At 38.8% G+C, this 20,768-nt stretch overlaps 1 protein-coding gene across 11 annotated transcripts in view; it reads right to left on the reverse strand.

Annotated features, from left to right (window-relative positions):
• The window catches only part of elavl4 (ELAV like neuron-specific RNA binding protein 4), a 69,952-nt gene that overhangs the window by 15,372 nt on the left and 33,812 nt on the right, over nt 1-20,768 (reverse strand). For 6 of the 11 annotated variants that reach the window (XM_078408559.1, XM_078408563.1, XM_078408558.1 and 3 more), the window contains exons 4-5: nt 19,757-19,910; nt 14,828-15,053 (exon numbers count right to left, since the gene is read on the reverse strand). In XM_078408559.1, coding sequence (XP_078264685.1) covers nt 14,828-15,053; nt 19,757-19,910 — 380 coding nt within the window. Of the gene's footprint in view, nt 1-13,790; nt 13,855-14,827; nt 15,054-19,756; nt 19,911-20,768 lie in introns of all 11 variants that reach the window. The other 5 variants (XM_078408566.1, XM_078408565.1, XM_078408568.1 and 2 more) reach the window with 2 other exon arrangements.

Genomic DNA, 20,768 nt, shown 5'->3' on the forward strand with positions numbered 1-20,768 from the left:
ATTGTACGATGTTAATGGTTCTCCCTGGTACAAGTGCATTCCTCAAAAAAAGCAACTCTGCAAATTCCTACCCCATTTCCAGCCACATGTTCCTCTGCAACCTATTAAAGCTGTTGTCATACCCAAATTCAAATTAATTTTTCCAGCAGCTTCCCACCTATATATCTCTAGTTAACATTTTAACTGTGCTGCTGTGTAAATGCCTTTCCACTGCTCTCCAGCTTGGCAGCTTCTTTTCTCTCTCCATAAATGATGTCTGGACTACAAACATTTCCAGCACTTCTACTTTCAGATTTCCAGCATTTACAGGGTTTTCTTTTTACAAATTCTTTGCTCTTCAGTCTTAAGTAATCTTAAAAAAATCACCTGCAATGAATTTTCCCTCATAACTCTGGCATTTTGTAAGGATTAATCCTACATTTCATCTATGTTTGCCAATTGACAATTTCATCTGCAACACAGCATCATCTTCCAACTGTACATTGATGATATCAAGCCTTTTACTTTTTCACTTTTCAGCCATGGATATTCTGGTCCTAGTATCGGAAAATGAACTAGATTTTTTGTTGCATAACTGATGTTGCATCTAATTCCAAGATGCCCAATTCCACTTCCATTAAATTCCTTGATTCTGCCCTTCCTTCAGTTTATTTGTTGCTATGTCTTCCCCCATATCTTTGTGACCTGTGATTCAAATTCATGAAAAGTAGAATGAAAGTAGACAAGCCAGAAGCATCTCTCAAAAGACTCCTTTATAAAGAAAGAAAAACCAAAGTGCTGGAGGAACTCAGCAGGAGGAACACATTGTGGAGAGAAATCGCTAGATGAATCTCAGTTCGGGACTTTTCTTCAGACTGAGAGTATCTGATTGGTCCCGACCCGAAACATTGCCTGTCCATTTCCTCCACAGATGGTGCCTGACCTGTTGAGTTCCTCCAGCACTTTGTTTTTTGTGCTCAAGATTCTAGCATAGTTCCTTATACCTCTTTTTTAAGGCATTCCTTTAAACTTTTTGACAAACCCCAGTATCAAAGAAGTAGGTTTCCACTGAGAAGTAGTAATTTTAGTTGAGATGGCGAGAAAGCAGATGGGTATGTGAAGAACACAAGCCATTTGGGTGGATCTTTCAACATCTGTTCAAATATGTTTGCATACAGGTTGACAACTGGCCTGAAGTACAAACTCACCAGAATGTCAGCTCTGAACTGGGTTTTCTCAAGGAAATTCTCACTGGAGGATTTCTCAAGGAGTCCACCAGTGCAGCACCAACTTCTACAGATTTCCCATATCTCATTTTGAGAAATTGCCTGATAAATCTCCGCCAGGTTACACATGCTGCATATATAGTGGCCCCATTAAAGTGAAAGGGCTGTTGGGAGAAAGCAAAGTAGAATATTTTATTTGATTTAATTAAATTGTTTTAAATGTCCTTACTTGTTTAAGTGTATGTGATTTTCTGTTCTATTAAGAGATTTTAATAACTTAATTTTAAAATTTTACTTTTTCAATTGACCTTGAATGATTTTGAATATTAAATAACATTGACATTTTTGACAGATGCTGAGTCTTGAGGGTAGGATCTCATTGGCTGCAAATGCAGTCCATTAGCACAGACAACCATTTGTTCTGGGAGATACTCTGTGCTGCACAGCAGCTTAATGGAACTGTGCGATTGGAAAAATATCAGAAGAAAAAATGTCCTCTGTGCAGACACTGAAACAATTTTGGAACAATGGAACCTCTGCCTTCTATGTGGCACGTGACCCAAGGAATGACAATAAGGAGTTTCTGGTTATACAAATATTGCAACGTATAAAAGTGGTTGTTTGGAATGAGAAGGGGGCACAGAAGTATGATGTAAGCAAAGTAGGGAACTGTTGAGAAAAGTGTTGCCTATGTTGTTGGGAAAAAAAGGATTAAGAATTCACGTAAGACCATTTGAAACAGTTGTTGATGCTTTAGGTTATTAACAGATTTCTCCATGAGTTCCCATTTTGGGGCAATTACTGTTCAGGTTCACTGGATTGTCAGCTACGGGAAGCTCTTGCAGTTACCATCTTTGTTGTCTTGTGCACTTTCAAAAAGAATACCACATGAAAACCTTCAGGTCATTAGTTTTTTTTCTTGACATTTGGCTACTAGCTCTCATTTTAAATAATCCTTAGCATGCTTGCACAAAACTGTTCTGTAATAAAGAATGGGCTGCTTATTTATTCATACAGTCAGGTCGTTATATTAAAACGAGGGCCTGGATCACGCTGGCAATATCATGGGTCTCTTTACCTCTCGTTAACTTAAATTGCTGGAATCTTTCTTAACATTTCGCCACTTGCTCACACTTTAAATAATCCTTGGCTTGCATAAAATTGTGCTGCATAATGGGTGAGCTACTTATTTCTTATGCAGACTGGTAGACATATTAAAGTGAGGGCCAGGTTCATGCTGGCAATATGATGAATATCTCTCCATCTGGCGTAAACTTAAAATGCTTGATGGCCAGATCTTAGGATCTAAAGTAATTGTGTAGTGTTGGTGATCCAGTATAGAGGAGGACAAAAATGATATACTAGCTGACAAATAGATCTTAAAATGAAACATTTTCTGCTAGAAGGCCCTGAATTGAAGGAAATGCTTTTTTTCTATCAATATTTCCAGTGTGTTGGACATTTTATTCTATTTTCTTTTGCAATGAGGGACCACAGTAAATCATTTTCATTGACACCTTGTAGACAGTCTTCAAATCAATATATAAATATACATTAGTTAAAATTTAAATTGTGCTCTGATTTGTTGCCTCAGCACTGTCAAATCAAGAACATTTACTTCTGAAAGCAAGATGTTTGTGCAATATAAACAGTAACCTAGTACCTTCAACAAAAACGACATGCATTTATATATTTTCTTTTCCACAGAAAACACCTTAAGTGTGATTACGTAATGTAACTGCCAAAGGTGTAAAAAAAATCTTCAGCAAATGGTTGTTTTTTAAAAAAGAAACAATCTAAAAGGAAGGGAGGGGGAACATTTAAGATCATGAGACCTAGAGATAACAGTGTTAGAGCAGACACACAGATTTAGAGGAACAAATGTAGTAGCTGGTGATCGGAGGGAGAGAAAGAGGGTGGAGGGAATGGATGCAATTTTAACCACTACATGCTGGAGAAGCTTCCCAGCATGCAGACTTCTTTTTTTCTCAATTTAGGTTTTATTGAGTTTTCACAGAGATATAGACAGAACAATACAACAACATCAACATAAATAAAATAAGAAAAATAATAAGTAAAAAAGAAAATTACAATAAAACAATGAGGTACACTTACCAAATAAAAAATAAAGCACCAATGATTGGTTGTCTGGAAATATTTCAATATTCATACAAACATAATATCTAGTTCTATATAATATAATCTAATATCTAGTTAGGCATTCATTTAGTTGGTGTCGTGTCTCAAATATGTGATCCATTTTTTCTAGTTCTTTTCAAATGTATTCTCTTTGACTCTCAAAAGGTATATCAGCTTTTCCATAGCAAAGATGTCTTGAACAATTTCCAGCCACTGTTCCTGTTTGGACTGTTTTCATTAAGCCAATGTCTGGTAACGGCTTTCTTACTTGCTGCAAGTAGAACTTTAGTCAAGTAGATATCTTCTCTCATCACAACATCTTTAATGCTTCCAAGATACATCACAGGGCAGGTATTTGGGATTTTATAACCCAAAATATTTTTAACAGCTGCATTAACATTTTCCCAGTATGGCCTTATCTTTGCACAGTTCCAGAAAATATGCGAGTGGTCAGCCTCCAACAGTGTTGTTGTGCAGCAAGAAGCATGCAGACGTCTAGTCTGAAAAACAACCCTCTACCACAATCCCTAGTTCTGTATCCAGATAGCTAGCTCTCTCTGAATCCAATATTATCAGGAACAATATATTCAGATTTTGTCTTTGCATCTTGCTTGTTTTGTGGTTAGATTAGTTTGATTCATCCCCTGGATGTAGACATTTTTCCATGGGGAGTGATTAAGTGAGATCAGCCTATTCGCACTGAAATTTTGAAGAATGATAGATGATCTCACTGAAGCATGAGCATTCTGAGAGAAACTGACTCATCCACTTTTACTAAGGAGAAAATCATGGAATCAGGGGGTATGGGGAGAAGGCAGGAACGGGGTACTGATTGAGAATGATCAGCCATGATCACATTGAATGGTGGTGCTGGCTCGAAGGGCCGAATGGCCTACTCCTGCACCAATTGTTTATTGTAGCTAAGGAATTGAGACATAGGAGTTCTGAAGTCTTGCATCATAAATGAATGAAAAAAGAGGCAGTGGTGGTTTTAAAGGGCATTAAGATGTATAAATCCCCAGGGTCTGACAAGGTGCATCCTTGGATCTTGTCGGAACCCAAACAGGAAATTGCAGGGGCCCTTGCCGGGATATTTTCATCATTTTTAGCCACAGGTGAAGTTCTGGAAGACTGGAGGATAGCTAATTGTAGGACCAATTTTGTGTTTATTAGTATTTTGCATATTGTTATATTACTTTGTATCCTGCTGTATTCTTTTTGGATATCAAGAGGTTAATACTTGGCTTACGTATATGGACTGGGAGCAGTCAGATTTCGAGTATAAATTGCCCAGCACTGACGTAATGCTTCAGTGTGACAACGAGGAGTCTGCTGAACAAAGGGATAAGGTTAGCAGGCCATACAAGTCAAGCCTACTAAAACATATGGTTTTAGTCAGTAACAATACAAAGGAGTGTCGGTGAGAAACTAAGTTAGTACTACAAGCAAACAAGTTAAGGGTGATTTACTAATCTGTTTTGAATTTTGCTTCAATAAACGACTAACTAACGGCTGCGTCTTGAAGAACTCTTTGTTGTTATTCGAGTCAAGAACCACCGCTCCCATTCCTTCGTCAAACGGTATGCTTTGGGGCTTTATAAGGAAGCATAAAGCCAGCCACTACAAAGGGTAAGAACTTATCTTTTCCGGAGCGCATTGTAAGAAATTATCTTCGTGAGCGATAAGCTGTAAGTGCTTGCTCAGCCGGAGAATAGATCAAGAGCTATCCTCGGTGAGAGAAGATAAAGTAATCTGTCTCTAAAGAGTCATTTAAAAGGAATTGACTCTGGGAAGGAGACTGAAGTTAGTCGCAACTAACAAATTAGGATTGTTTTTCCCCAAAACTTAAGTTGAAACAGCCACGGGGTCATTGTCGGCGTTAATTTTATCAGAGATTTTAAACTTCGAAAGATGGTTGCAGTAAGCTTTATTGGAAAGCTGTTTTTTCAGAAGCTGTATTGGAAAACGGCTTTTTGGAGGAATGCTGAGAAACAAAGAATTGACCTTGTGCAAGCTTGCTATCAGCTTGTTTTGAATTCCAAAGATAGTGATTTTACGTCAATACGTTCTAAAGGGATAATGATGTACAAGTATGCTTGTACGTAAATCTGATGTTCGGCCAGCAGGTGGCGCCATCAGAATGGATCCCCAAAGGGAAAATGATTTTTCTTCAATAAGTGAAACTTCAAAGTTTTCTTACGTCTTGGAGTGGGTTGCCTCCCTGAAAAGCCAGCGTAAGATGGAAGAAGAAAAACAGAAAAACTCAAGATATAAACAGGTTACCAAGTTAATAGAAATGATGAAAGAGAACATGGAATCAGGTGAAAATGGTAATGGAGTACAATCCAACCTGACTCAATTAATCAAGGAAGCACCGGTAAAGTTACCACTGCCTGAAGATGAGCTCAAAGCAAAATCAGTGGATTCACCAAACTGGAAACTTTTATCGGGTTTACACAAGGTACTGAGGATGGTCATCAAACTACACACTCCATTGCTGAGAGTGCTACACAACAGAGTTGTGTAAACTTAGATATCATTGGACCTGAAGGCAGTGCTTCAAATGTGTCAAACTCTAAATTTATCTTCAAATCTTGTTCTTCATCTCGTGCATCTTGGACGCACTCTACTCATATGAAGGCTAAGGCAGACCTGGCCGTTCTCGCAGAACAGGCTGCCTTCTTGGAAGACAGGCATGAGATTGAGGCACAGGAAAAAGAACTGAGAAGAAAGGAAGAACAGAAGAAAGTAGATGATCAATTGAAAAACAAAGAATTGTCAATTGAACAGAAGAGAAGACAATTGGAAATGGAGTTCGACAGGAAGAGAAGACAATTGGAAATGGAGCTCGAATGGGACAGCCAGAAGGAACAGCTGAGAAAAAGGAATGAACAGCTGAGAAGACGGAAGGAACGATTGGAACTAGGTGCTGCAATAGCAGCAGCCAAAACAAGACTCAATGTACTTAAGGCTAGGAAATCAAGATACAGCTCGACAGCAGCTGATGGAATGAGCTCTTATTTGAAAAGAGGAACTGTCAAAGGCCCTACCTTTGCTAAGGCAAGAGAAAAGCCACAAACAGCCAAAAGCAGTTTGGCAACGACGACATAACCTTTAGAAGCACAGGTGCAAGACGTACAGGTATGTAGGTTAATTGGCTGGGTAAATGTAAAAATTGTCCCTAGTGGGTGTAGGATAGTGTTAATGTACGGGGATCACTGGGCGGCACGGACTTGGAGGGCCGAAAAGGCCTGTTTCCGGCTGTAGATATATGATATGATATGATATGATAAGAAGATCATTCTGAAATACTTCATATTGAACAAAAGGACAAGGAAAAGAAACCAGAACAGAAGGAAAAGCTAAGTGCGAGTGATGCTGTTCTCTCATCTCAAACGTGTGGGCATATCGGGGCCGGTGACGAAACCTGCATCTTCTCCAAAACTGTCCAAGCTGATCCATTGGCTGGAGAATCTGGTCCTGAAAATACTTGGCTGAGCACAGAGATGACTGAGACCAACACTGAACTAGCACCAGAAGATCGTCAATCTTCGGATCAAGAAATTATAGAACTGGAAACTTCAGGGGATCCTGCACCAGAAAACACAGCACACCTTGAAGACGTTTCAACCAAAGTAATTGCTGAAAAAGCTGGTTCCGCAGAGAACTCTACAGTTTTTGTCGATGGTGCAAAACTAAACGAATCCATCACTAGCGAAACTGAAGATGTCCCTCAAGAAATCTCTGTTACAAATGGAACTATCCTGGATGGTGAACTGAGAAAAGACCATGACAGCAGGGATGGAAATGGCTGCCCTGCTGCTGCTGTCAATCGAATATCTATTGCAAGCTGAGAAGAGCTTCTGGTCAAGCAATACAATCACGACTTCATAATGTGAAAATCCAGAGTTGACACAATGCTGCAAAAAGAATTACAGCTTCAACTGGATAAATCCATTTTCTGGACCGATAGGATAATGGTGCTTAAATACATCAACAACGAAACCAAACGCTTTCAAACATTTGTAGCAAACAGAATCTCTTCCGTAAGGGATGTTACTGATGTATCACAATGGAGATATGTTAGCACAAAGGAAAATCCTGCAGGCGAAGCATCAAGAGGACTGACAGCAGACCACTTCTTAAGCTGGAAGAGAAGACTGAAGAAGATTCTGTCTAATGGGCAGAATATTGGCTGTACCAGATGCACAAGGTTTTGTGTGTACTGTTCGACTTCAGACTAAGAGCAACTTCTTGGAAAGATTACGAAGATATGTCTGCTCCTGGAAGCTGATACCTGTGTACAACAAAGACTGGTGACCTTAAAGATTGAAGAATCACTATAGTAGATTAGATGCCAATATATAGTGCATGCTTTTTTGATTATGTATGAATTTTTATGGCTCCTTTTCATGTTTATTTGTAATTGTTGCGTTATACACTTAGAACAATTAGGGTCCGGTGTGTCGGAGCCATTTTGTGTTTATTAGCATTTTGCATATTATTATATTACTTTGTATCCTGCTGTATTATTTTTCGATACCAAGAGGTTAATACTTGGCTTACATATATGGACTGGGAGGAGTCAGATTTCGAGTATAACTTGCCCAGCACTGACGTAATGCTTCAGCTGAACAAAGGGAAAAGGTTTGCAGGCTATACCAGACAAGCCTACTAAAACATAAGGTTTTAGTCAGTAACAGGGTGCAAAGGAGTGTCGGTGAGAAACTAAGTTCTTACTACAAGCAAAGAAGTTAACGACGGGTGATATACTAATCTGTTTTGTATTTTGCTTCAATAAACGACTAACGGCTACACCTTGAAGATCCCTTCGTCGTTGTTATTTGAATCAATAACCATCGCTCCCATTCCTTTGTCAAACGGTAAGCTTTGGGGCTTTATAAGGCAGCATAAAGCTGGCCGCTACACTGTTGTACAGTAATTTAATAAGGATAGCAAGGACAAGCCAGGGAATTACAGGCCGATGAGCCTGACATCAGTGGTGGAAAAGTTGTTGGAGGAGATTCTCAGCAACAGGATCTACCAGCATTTGTATAGGCAAGTACTGATTAGGGATGGTCAGCATGGATTTATGCTGAAATTGTGACTCGCCAATCACAGAGGTTTTTGAAGAGGTCATCAAGAGGATTGATGAGGGAAGGGCAGTGGGAGTGGCCCGGAATGGAAAAGTTGGTATGGGAATGAGATAGGGAGTCAAAATAGTTAGCAACCGTTAAAATGGTTAGCAACCTCAGCAGGCCTGAGTGTACTGAGCGCAAGTGTTCAGCGAGGTGGTCGTTTAGTCTACGCCTTGGTCTTGCCAATGTAAGGGAGGCCAGGCACTGATTTCTCCAATTTTAGGTAACAACCTACAAAAATTACCCCTTCCCCCTGTCCCCTTCCACCTATATTCCACCTGGCTTCACATTTCATGCATCTTCTCTCTCACACTTGTTGTCTTTTCATCTCTGACCTTTATCCACCCATTTGCCAATCAAAAACCTCCCACACCTGTATCCAGCTATCACTTGCCATGCTTTGTCCTGGCCCCACCTCTCTTCTGGCATTCGCCCCTCTACTACTATCGGTCTGATGAAGGGTGCCGACCCGAATATTCGCCTATCCATATTCTCCAGAATGCTGCCCGGCCCGCTGAGTTACTCCAGTACTTTGTGTCTTTTTTTTGTTGTAAATTTAGCATCCGCAGTTCATTGTGAACATGCACCTGTCCCTTGTTGTGCTATGTTGTGCAGCAGACTTTCATCACTCTTTACATCATATATCATATATATATCATATCATATATATATACAGCCGGAAACAGGCCTTTTCGGCCCTCCAAGTCCGTGCCGCCCAGCGATCCCCGTACATTAACACTATCCTACACCCACTAGGGACAATTTTTACATTTACCCAGCCAATTAACCTACATACCTGTACGTCTTTGGAGTGTGGGAGGAAACCGAAGATCTCGGAGAAAACCCACGCAGGTCACGGGGAGAACGTACAAACTCCTTACAGTGCAGCACCTGTAGTCAGGATCGAACCTGAGTCTCCGGCGCTGCATTCGCTGTAAAGCAGCAACTCTACCGCTGCGCTACCGTGCCGCCCAATACACTTGCAGGTGTATGCCGAAGCAGTGTTCAAGGCACCTAAAACACATTTTCAGCATTCCAAGAGTTTGCTCAGCAACATATTGCGTCAATAGACAATAGGTGCAGGAGTAGGCCATTCGGCCCTTCGAGCTAGCACCACCATTCAATGTGATCATGGTTGATCATTCTCAATCAGTACCCCGTTCCTGCCTTCTCCCCATACCCCCTGACTGCGCTATCCTTGCTCTATCTATCTCTTTCTTGAATGTAAGATGAGTTTGGAGATTCCTGGCAGTTTTCTGGCACACATCCCCTTCAGTTAGCATTTTAAGCCTTTGGTTCAATACAGTCAGCACCATACACTAGAATTGCCCTAGACCCCCACCCTCCTCCCTCAAATGCCAAATATGTAGTAGTCCAAGGAAAATATCAAAATAAAATAAACATGCTAGCTGCCTAGATGTTTGGCACATACCTGGAGACATACCTCCCTTTGTATGCAGACCTATGGCACATTAATAGAATTAAGTCCTTTCTAATTCATAAATGCCCTATCCGGGCATGGAGTGCCTTTATTATTGTAATACTGCAATCTCATGGGACAATAATCATACCAAAGCAGCAAATTCAAATGCCTGTTTGTTCTGGCTTATGTCAACCTGTGGCGAAGTTGATGTTTTTCGATAAGACATTAGTTACTGCCTTGCACAACGGTGTGCTGACAGCTGATAAATCTTGATTTACAGTATCTTAGAATGACCTTGAATAGTACAAACGCATCACTTTGACAGCATCAGACAGAACAGATATACAAGCTGGTATCAGATTTTATTGCAGTAAGTGTAGAGATCTGCTTCCACCAAGCATGACAGCCTTACCCATCTGAGATACAGCTGTTCCAGCCTCTTAACGAAACTGAGCCACATAGATATATACTATCGGTGCAAAGTAAAACATCCCTTTAGCTGCGATTGTCTTTTCAGCCCTCACTGATTTGCAAGAGCAGGTGTATCAGATGCTCTTCTGGTTGCTCAACCTAGCTATCCTCCGGGCCCCATGAAATTACTGCAAAAGAAGAATCTGCATTTTTGTCTTAGTGAAGGCCTGCTCACTGCATTAGGGAAGTAAGCTAAACCAAAAGTGATACAGTCCAAGCTTTGGACCGTATCACTTGTTCGGACCGAACAAGTCATACGGTCCAAAGCTTGGTCCAAAATAAGAAGGAAAACGGCTCCAGTGAAGAAAATCTTTCACGGAGTCACCCTATCGTGCAGTTGTGAGCTACAGTGCTTATTGTGAAAAAGTCACATCCTTTGGACCCTTCCAGAACCCTCTACTCTTGCCAAGATTCAGAGTTTAAAAAGCCAATGCACCCTGAGTTAAAACTAAAATTGCAGTTTTAGCTTTTTTCAATAAGTAACAAAAACTGACTCCCCTGTGGCTCCCCCCCCCACCCCCCCCCAAATATACTTGACATACTTGGGTTAAATTCAAAAGTTGGCATGTTCACTGATTGTTTTTGCTGATTTAGATTTAACCTTGTGCATTGTGCAACAACCCACTCTTTCTCTGGGGTTAAATCTTCCTCACAGTTCAGGGAATGGAAACTGTGGAGGCCAGTTGGGAAAAATTCTTTAACTAAAGGATTGCAGTCTGCAGTTGACCTTCCTGAGGAATGTGCGATGAAGTCTCTGAGAGAGAGAATTCCAAAGAGGCATTGCTTGGTTAGAAAACAGGCTGAATGTTGAGAGGATGTTTCTGTACTGGGGGTATTTAGAACTAAGAGGCATAATTTCAGAATAGGAGTTTGACATTTTTAGTTCTTTAGCTAATCGTTACCATGCTGTGCTCCCTGGTTCTTGACATTTCTATCAATGGAAATAGTTTATATTTATTCTATTCACGACTTTAAATATATATATTAGATCCTCTCTCAGCTTTCTCCATTATCCATTCGCTGTTATTGACTTCAGAAAGCATGGTAGAGTACATGGCCCAATCAGAATCAATGTGGCAGATGTGGAAATGGTTGATAGCTTCATGTTCTTTGGTGTAAATATTGCCAATAATCTGTCCTGGGACAACCACAGTATAGTGGCAGCCAAGAAGGCAAACCAATCCCCCTACTTCCTCAGGAGACTGAGGAAATCTGGCATGTCTCCAATGACTCTTACAAACTTCTAAGATGCACCACTGAAAGCATACTGTTGGGTTGTATTACAGCTTAGTTTGCGAACAGTTCTGTCCAAGACCTCAATAAATTGCAGATTTGTGGATATAGCCCATTCCATCACACAGACCAGAAACCCCACCATTGACTCCATCTACACCACATTGCCTCAGGAAAGCAGCTAACATAACTTAAGACCTTTCCACCCTGGCCATTCCTTCTTCTCCCTGTTCTCATCAGGCAGAAGATATAGAAGCTTGAAATGCGCACCACTAGACCCAGAAACAGCTTCTTCCCTCTGTTATCAGGCTTCTGAACAGTTCTTCCATGAGCTAGGGTACAGTCCAATTCTCCTCTACCTCATTGAAGACATTAGACTGTCTGAGCATCATTCCCTTTGCTCTGCCTATTGTACTTGAATTTAGCTTGATTGTATTTAAGTATGGTATTATCGGATTTGATTAGGTAGCACGCAAAACAATTTTTTTTCACTGTACCTCGGTACACATGACAATATTAGATCAAAATCTATACAGGGAAAACATTTTCAGTTTTTTCAGTCAATGCACAAAGTTCCTGATCTGTAGAAACATTTCAGTAAATCTTTTCTTTATCCTCTCTAAAATCTTTCCATCTTTTCTGAATTGGGACATCAAGAACTGCAGTGGCTGAACAAGTAATTTGTAAAGGTTCATCTTCACGTCTTTCCTCTTGTTTAAATTCCTATTTATAAATCCCAAGATTCTGTTTAATTTTGAAACACTTCTACAATCTGCCCTGCTATTTCAATGAACTGTGAACCTCAGACTTATCTGTTTTTGCCTAGAAGTGACATTTCAGCATTGTAGCAGGACTAGGAAAGCAAATGGTAATATTCAAATTTCAGTGTCGCAGGAAAATTTGGCATAGATTTAGGAGATGAGAAGAATTTTACAGCAAAAGGAGACTGGATTTACATGAACAGAACGGTTCAACTTTATTTATTTGAGATAATGACAATAGTTACTTTGAAGGATATTTTGAAAGGGGGTTATTTTTAGAATTGGATGTTTAATTTTCAGAAGTTTAAAGGGACAAATCCTGGGTAAAAATGAGTAGATTCAAACGATGAGGTGAACAGGGAGATACAGTGAAATAGGAAAAATGGGTATTCATGTTAGGGAACTAGGAAGGACATGAAACAACTGGAAATTGATTATTAAAAAAAAGTCCACAAACTCTTTAAATATGCATAGCATTTTATTTCCCTGCAAACCAATTTCAATTTGTGTGTTTATCTTCATACCCAATCTTTGGTCATCTATTTGTCATTTCAATTCTGCAGCCATCATTCTCTATAGATGAGGTTGGAAAATTAATGAGAGAGGTTTAAAGAATCGGCAGTACTAGAAAAAAGGTAGTTAAGAGTTATCAATGGTTTCTAAGATCATCCTGCTATGATGTGTGATTTAGGCAGAGAACATTTCATATGGTCCAGCCAGATTGAGTGGCAGAAGGTTAATCCAGTTGTATTCATTTGGATTCACTGGAGTTAAAGAGGTAAAACTGGGGCCTGCAACTGGGGTTGGTTGACTGATATGAAAGAGTATTTATTTTTCTGAGGAAAAGTGGAAAAATAACATTAGATTGGAGTTGCAAAAGTGTTGTGGTGGAAGAAAGTCAAAGGTTGGGCAAGATTAAAATTAATTTGCAAGGAAATAAGGTGATCTGGATATTTAAGAATACAAGAAATTGTTCTAAATAAGGTTCTCTGGTAGTTTCATGGAAATGCCATTGGATATGTTTATTTGAGAGTCTTTTTAATTATGTAGCTTTCAGGGGTTGGGAACAGTACTGTTTATGTTCTCAATTTAGAAAGAGTTACCACTTAAGGGCAGCTGTGCAGAAATTCTGGCATTACAGCCAGTTGAAGTGCGAAATCTATGCCTGCAAGTACCAACATTTGTTGATCATGTAACTTTTGGAGATATGCTTGATTCCCAACCAAATCGATGAGGTCTGATTGAAATTAACTGTTTGTCTTCCCACGATGTCCATTTTTAATTCAGATATTCATATCTGTTGGAAAGAACAATCAATACAGGTACAGATTTACAATTAAGTCTTAATCAAGACTTCATCATAAATCGGAATTCTTGTCATAAAATAGGAGTCTACATTTCAAGCCTTTTGTATCCTGACCTTTATATTTCAATCACGATCTGCAGCATCCCTAATCAGCAGGACACCCGAGAAGGAATTTGATCTAGGAATTAGGAAACAGGTGAAGTTGGATGTCTGAAGCTGTGTCTCTGGACTTGTTATAATAGAATCTCAAATACTTGTCCCTTAAAACTTTGGGCCTTTTCCACTTTACTGCGTGGCCCCTTCACTTCTTTCTGATCTGATGAAAGGGATTTTGAAGGTCACCAGCAATTTCTTTGGAAATAAACAATAATTTTCTGAGAGTATTGAGGAAAGAAGGACAGGAGGGCTACCTCCTCAATACCTGCAATGCATGAATTATACACATTAAAATCACCAGACAGCTTGACTTCCTGGTGAAACCAAAGGGATCCTGCAAATGTTTTTGACCACTTCTCTTCAGGGTGTTACACCGAAGGAATAAGGATTGGCTGAACACTGATCCTACAAAGGTCACTCCTGTTACATGCATTGCATTTGTTTCCTTAGTACGTAAATAAATAAATTAAATCTCTCCGTTTGAAAATTAAGATTATTTAGGATAATTAACACCATTAGTATTAATTTGTGATTCAGTAGATTTAATAAAAAGAATAAAGTGTCATATAAAAACAAATTTAGGAAAATATTTGCCACTTCTCCTGAAAACAAATTCATGTTTAATAGTCTGAATTTGATTCTCAAGTTTAAGCAGTATATTATTTTCTTGATCATTTCTTTTGTTGTTTCCTATTTAAGTTAATGCGCACTATATGTCTCACACCTTTTCCCAAAGTACATATTCATTCAATTTTACCTGAAAACTGTTAAATACAACAAAATTTTGCTATCAAACAGAAGTTTTCACTGGCTACTAAGTGACTAATATAAAATACAAACTTAAATCATAAATAACTAAATTTTCTATAAAAATAAATTTCTTTCAAAGGTAATGATTACAGAATAAAACTATTAATTCAGTTTCTTGATATTTTACTTTTTGAACACCATTCACCCCAAAATTGCTCATATTAAGGTATGTATTTTGTTATTACCTGAACCTCTGAGCTTGGTGATGAAGTGGCCCAGGATAACGTCTGCTGGGTGATTGATACAGCTGTGAAAGTAATGCTTGGCTTGTTTTCTGGCTGGGATTATTGGCAAATTTCACAGTAATTGGTTCTGTAGCACTGGAAGGTTTCTGCCCATTCAGTCCCTTGATTGCTTCCTCTGCTTCTATCCTTTTGTCAAAACGAATAAATCCAACTCCTCTTGAAACACCTGAATGTAGTTCAGATGCACAGATCATTCCCAAGTTATATTTGTGAAGTAAAGCGCAGCATTCACATATGTTTAAAATGCAAACAAAATAAATTATAAAGAACAACTACCACTTCATGCTGGGTTCTCATCAGAAACTAGCAACAACTGTTAATTGATTTTAGGAACTTAAAAGACCCAGATGCCAAACAACTGCCATGAATAAACAATACAATTAAAAGAAAAAGACAGGTTAAATACGGCATCCTTTTTAGAATAGAATAGCCTTTATTGTCATCCAAAAACATGTTTTTGGACGAAATTCCGAACATGTTTTTGGAGAACATACCACAGGACAAGCCTAATAATGTGATCCAAAATGTAAAGCTATTAATTGTTGATTTATTACAGGCTCTTCTATTAAATATTTCCAAAATCCAGTCACATCAGGCACTGTAACTTAACATTCAAAGGACCCACAGATCTAGAACTTAAATCAAGGGCATTTAGTGACATTCTATCACGTATAGGGCCCACAGACATTGACAGCAATGGAACATACTTTGTACGATGCATAAATACCTTTGATCAATGAGCACTGCAGATGTTGGAGCTTGTGGAAGAAGCATGTTTGTGAAATGGTTGGTGATTTGGGAGAGAATCAGGCAGGAGATATAATATAAAAATGCCAAAGCTGGCTTCAACCCTCCAGCTATTGTTTATTTCAAACCATTTGACATCACTGAACATGATGTCTCTGCATATGCACATTATAAGAGGAGGTAAGTTCAACAAACCCATACAGTTCCTTGAGTCTGTTTGCCATTCAATAAAATCATATTTTATCTAATTTTTGGCCATATCCTGCCAAATGTCTGTTCCCCTGTACTTTGCAGTGGTTTAAAAATCCATCTATTTCACTCTTAAATATACTTAATAACTCAGCATCCACAGCTCCCAGGTATAAAATTCAAAGATTTACAACTCCGAGAAAGGAAATTTCTCTATTTCTCCAAGTTGTGATATCTGAATCTTCAGACTATGTATCTTAGTTTCAGAATCCCTGTCAGAGGAAACATCTTTTCAGCATCTATTTTGTCAAGCCTCAGAATTTTATGTTTCAATGAGATTGTTCTGAGTCCAGACAACCTTTTGCTTTGTCTCTCCTGATCAGACACCTCTCACCCTAGGAGTCAGTCTACAGAACTTTTGCTGTTCTATCTCCAAAGCAAGTACATCTTCCCTTAAATACTGTGCACATTAGGCCTACTACCATATATAGTACTTCAGCTGTGTCTCACCGGTTGTAAGAAGACCTCCTTGATCTTGTTCTCCACCCACCCTCCTATAAAGGCTCAGATTCTGTTTATCTTCAGATTTGTGTGCTTTACCTGCAAGCTTACTTGTTGAGTTCCTTGCTAAAGGATATCCAGATCACTCTGAACACCAATATTGAATGTCCTTAATTCATTCAGTGCTTCCCCTATGTTTTGTGCTGTCTTTCAAAGTGGGTGGCACTTATAAAAATGAGTAGAAAAGATTTTGTTTTTAAAATCACTACAGGGTGTTCTTTGTATCAGAAAGCATTTCCAGAATTTGGTGTGTGTAGAAATACTCCAAATCATTTAAAATCTCAATGGCTAAAACAGCGCAAATCGACAATAGGCTCCCATTCATTCTATCATTTCAACATCCTTGCAGTTAAGATTATCTGTTAGACTGCCTTGATGCCTCTGTAAATATACTTAAATAAAGTTATAGAATTTCATGCCAGAGAGGTCAATGTTTTTGAACATTGAGCTAAATAAATCGATGTAAATTAATTGCAAATGACCCTCTTTCCAGGGTCAGAAGCTGGATTTTGAGCTAATGAATGAACAATGTTTACTATCATTTATAAATTCTTAGAAAATGTAACAACCTATGCCAGCATGCAAGTCAAGTCAAGTCAATTTTATTTGTATAGCACATTTAAAAACAACCCACGTTGACCAAAGTGCTGTACATCAGTGCAGGTACTAAAAAAGAACATACAATGGCACACAAACATAACAACACATACATAAACAGTTCACAGTGCCCCCTCAGAGGGCCTCAAACGCTAGGGAGTAGAAATAGGTTTTGAGCCTGGACTTAAAGGAGTCGATGTAGGGGGCAGTTCTGATGGGGAGAGGGATGCTGTTCCACAGTCTAGGTGCTGCAACCGCAAAAGCGCGGTCACCCCTGAGCTTAAGCCTAGACCGCAGGATAGTCAGTAGCCCCAAGTCGGCCGACCTGAGGGACCTGGAGATAGAGTGGTGGGTTAGAAGATTTTTGATATGGGGGGGGGGGAGCCCGTTTAGGGCTTTGCATGCGAATAGGAGGAGCTTGAAGTTGATTCTGTACTGCGGGTAGTCCAGAGAGCTCAGAAGACTATTGGAACACAGCTACCAGCCTTGGAGGGCATCTACAACACACGATGCCTCAGAAAAGCCTCCAGCATCCACAAAGACTCTTCACACCCCTGCAACAGTCTGTTCGAACTTCTACCATCGGGCAGACGATACAAGGCCTTCTACACCCGCACCTCCAGACTCAGGAACAGCTTCATCCCCAAGGCCATAGCTGCTATGAACCGGTCCTGCTGAGCCGGATGGTCACATCACACAGTGAACCGGCACAGATCTACTTGCACTTTATTCTGTTTTAAAACTGTTCTAATTTGTTTCATTGGGTTGTTTAAATTAATACTGATTAGCTAAATTGATTTATTGCATCGTATGGGAGGCGCATTCCCAATCTCGTTGTACCTCTGTACAATGACAATAAAGATATACTGTATTGTATTGTATGTATATAAAAACAAGTCATAGAATATACGATAGGATTTAAAAGCCCTACAGCAAAGTATATATATGAAATCATTATCATGCAAGTTAGAGAAGACCCAAGGCAAATCATCTTGAAATACAGCTCGGTTATTGTAAAGTGTTGTCTCCTGCAGCATTCATTCCAGCTGTAGGTTGTCTGTGAATATTATTTCATCAATAATTCCTGAAGTGCATTATCATTCCATGTTCAGAAACAACAACAATAAGCTTAATTCTCCTTGAGTACAAATTACCATCTTTCTTAGCAGCTACTGTGCTTCAGATACCAATGGAGATATAATGGTTAAAAACATATCAACTTTAATGGTGCATTATTAGTAAAGTATGAATGTATTATTACTTACTAATATGAAGTAAAACAATTTTTGATCATTACTGTCATATTACTTTGAGAAACAACACATTTTAATTAAAAAATGGCTATTTCTTACATGTACTTTTTGTGTTATCCCAATAATTATATTTTGAACTCTAATATTAGTGACATTACTTGTGGAAGAAATAATACCTATGGAATTTTATTAGGTATCAGTTCTCACAAATCTCACCAACATGTCTGAATTACATTTCATTTTACCATTCGATTAAAAAAATTGATGTGCAAATTAGATAGTCCAGAAATTTCTTGATTTTGTTTTGGTTGGAGTCGAATTCATCACCCAGATCTTTGAGATCGGGGCTGCACAACATAAGCAGAAGCCTGTGCAACTTGAGGTTGATTTTGTTGTGTGGAAAGCTTTATGATATAATCTTGTCTCAAGGCCAATTTGTTGTAAAGATGTTTCTGAATGCTGCTTTCCTGAGGACTGATTGCAATTGCCTTTGGAAAGCTAGTTTTTAACAATGAAATCTCTAAGAAAGCATTGAACCAAATGCTGCTGGGGCAAAAGCCATGAGCGGAATCCCTTTTGCATTCAATCACAAAGTTTCCTCCTAGATCAGAGTGCATACATTGTGTGAGGGAAACAATTCTGCAACACATTTTTAGGGATAAAAGGGGAGTGAGATCATATCTCAAATTCCTTCCCTTTCTACTCAGTGTACAATATTTCAAATCATGTTATTCCAGTAATTGCAGCCCACTAGTACCTATGATGGGTTAATCATTCTTTTGGCCTAAATGTTGAAGTTTGGGGGAAAAAAGCTTAATTTCTGCTTTTACTCTTTGTCAAATACACAAACCACTTATCTTAAGACAATGGTCTAGATTTTCAGCTTTTCCTTTTGGTGATAATTGGATTTAGGGTGTACAGAGGTACTGGGCCTTTGTGTGTGTCGGGAATGTGTCCTTGCCTCACTGAAGGGCTGCCCCCTTGGGTCAGATTATACTGTAAATGAGTTCTAAGCAAGTACTTGAACACAGGATGAAAGTGTAAACGATTATCAGTTTAAACATGTTATGCCAAAAAGAGCATTTCCAATACTATAATGATCCTAACGCCAGAAGAATAGCCAGTCAGAGGCATGTCCCTTTGATGAGTAGATGAGTCATTCTCCCTCTTCAGGAAGTATTCCTCAATAAAGGCGGCGAGGAGGAAAGACTTAATGTTCAAAATTTATTGTTTTCATGACATTGAGCACACAGAATAGCCAGATGTGTTGATTAACAGGATTGAACAAAATACAGCTCTCATTGAGAAACTAAGAATGAATTCAAAGCAATCTGAAAATCAAAATGTATGATAAACTGAGCCAGTTCTAGGGAATGTTTCCAAAATACTTTAACATTTAAAGATTTATTGTTCTACTCAACGCACAGTAAATTTATAGTTGAAAATGTTTCTATTTGAAAATATTATTACTGTTAATAGGATGGTGATTCTCATTTGAAAAAGTAGGATCAACTGCACCTACCAGTGACTTGGTCAACTAAAATTCTGGAAGTGATGATTCGGCCATATTGTGAAAACATCTGCTCTAATTCTTTTTGAGTCATAGATTTAGGAAGGCCACTAACATACAAATTAGCATCACGGATTGATGCAGAGCTTGGACGAGCATAAGAAACCTAGAAAAAAGATAAAAGGAAGAAATTTTGCTCAGCCATAAAAATTGGATGCAATGATCCACAAAGTTTCTTTAGAATAATTGGTACTTTTGAATTATCACATATCTATCCATTTATGAAATTAGTAAATTCATGCTGTCCATCTTATTTCCAAAGACTCCACGTATTTACTTTATAAATGAATGGATAATTTCACGAAGAAAAGATAATTCAATTTTTGAAAACGGAAATATTTTAGAACTGAGGTCGAGATCCACGTGATGGTAATAGAGTAAAAATGTTTGAATATTGGCAGACATTTGTTAGGCCATAGCAAGCCCTTGTAAACATCTAGTCGAATGTGCCTAGCACATGCTCTGGTCATTGCAAATAGCCTCAGATGCGCTTAAACCGTTGATATATCTGGCAATACCAGTACTAATGCCACAAATTAAATGGTGAACTTTGCCCAAGTTGGTCTCTGATACATTTAGCACATGTCAAACAGTTATAATCATCTAGAAACTAGATTTTGCTCAATTTTGGTCCATTAAATGTTGGTTACATTTCGTCTTAACATCAATTGGGCATTATCCTAAATAAAAAAGATCGCAAATTGGGACATACTTGCTTTATTCCATTAAGAAGCAATAAAATCCCATCTCCGCAATTAAGCATGCAGATATCTCTCTATAATAGCCATAGATGGGGGATCATGGAAAAGGAAGTGTAGCGGACAATGAGTATATAGATACATAGAACAGTACAGCACAGGATCAGGTCCTGTCAGCATGTCATCTGTGGACTTACCCAATAACAGCTGCTCCCAATGTACCCTCCATAGCTCCTGCCTAATGACATTGTCATCTGCCTTCCCCC

This window comes from Rhinoraja longicauda, chromosome 11 (assembly GCF_053455715.1).
Source record: "Rhinoraja longicauda isolate Sanriku21f chromosome 11, sRhiLon1.1, whole genome shotgun sequence".
Lineage (NCBI taxonomy): Eukaryota > Metazoa > Chordata > Chondrichthyes > Rajiformes > Arhynchobatidae > Rhinoraja > Rhinoraja longicauda.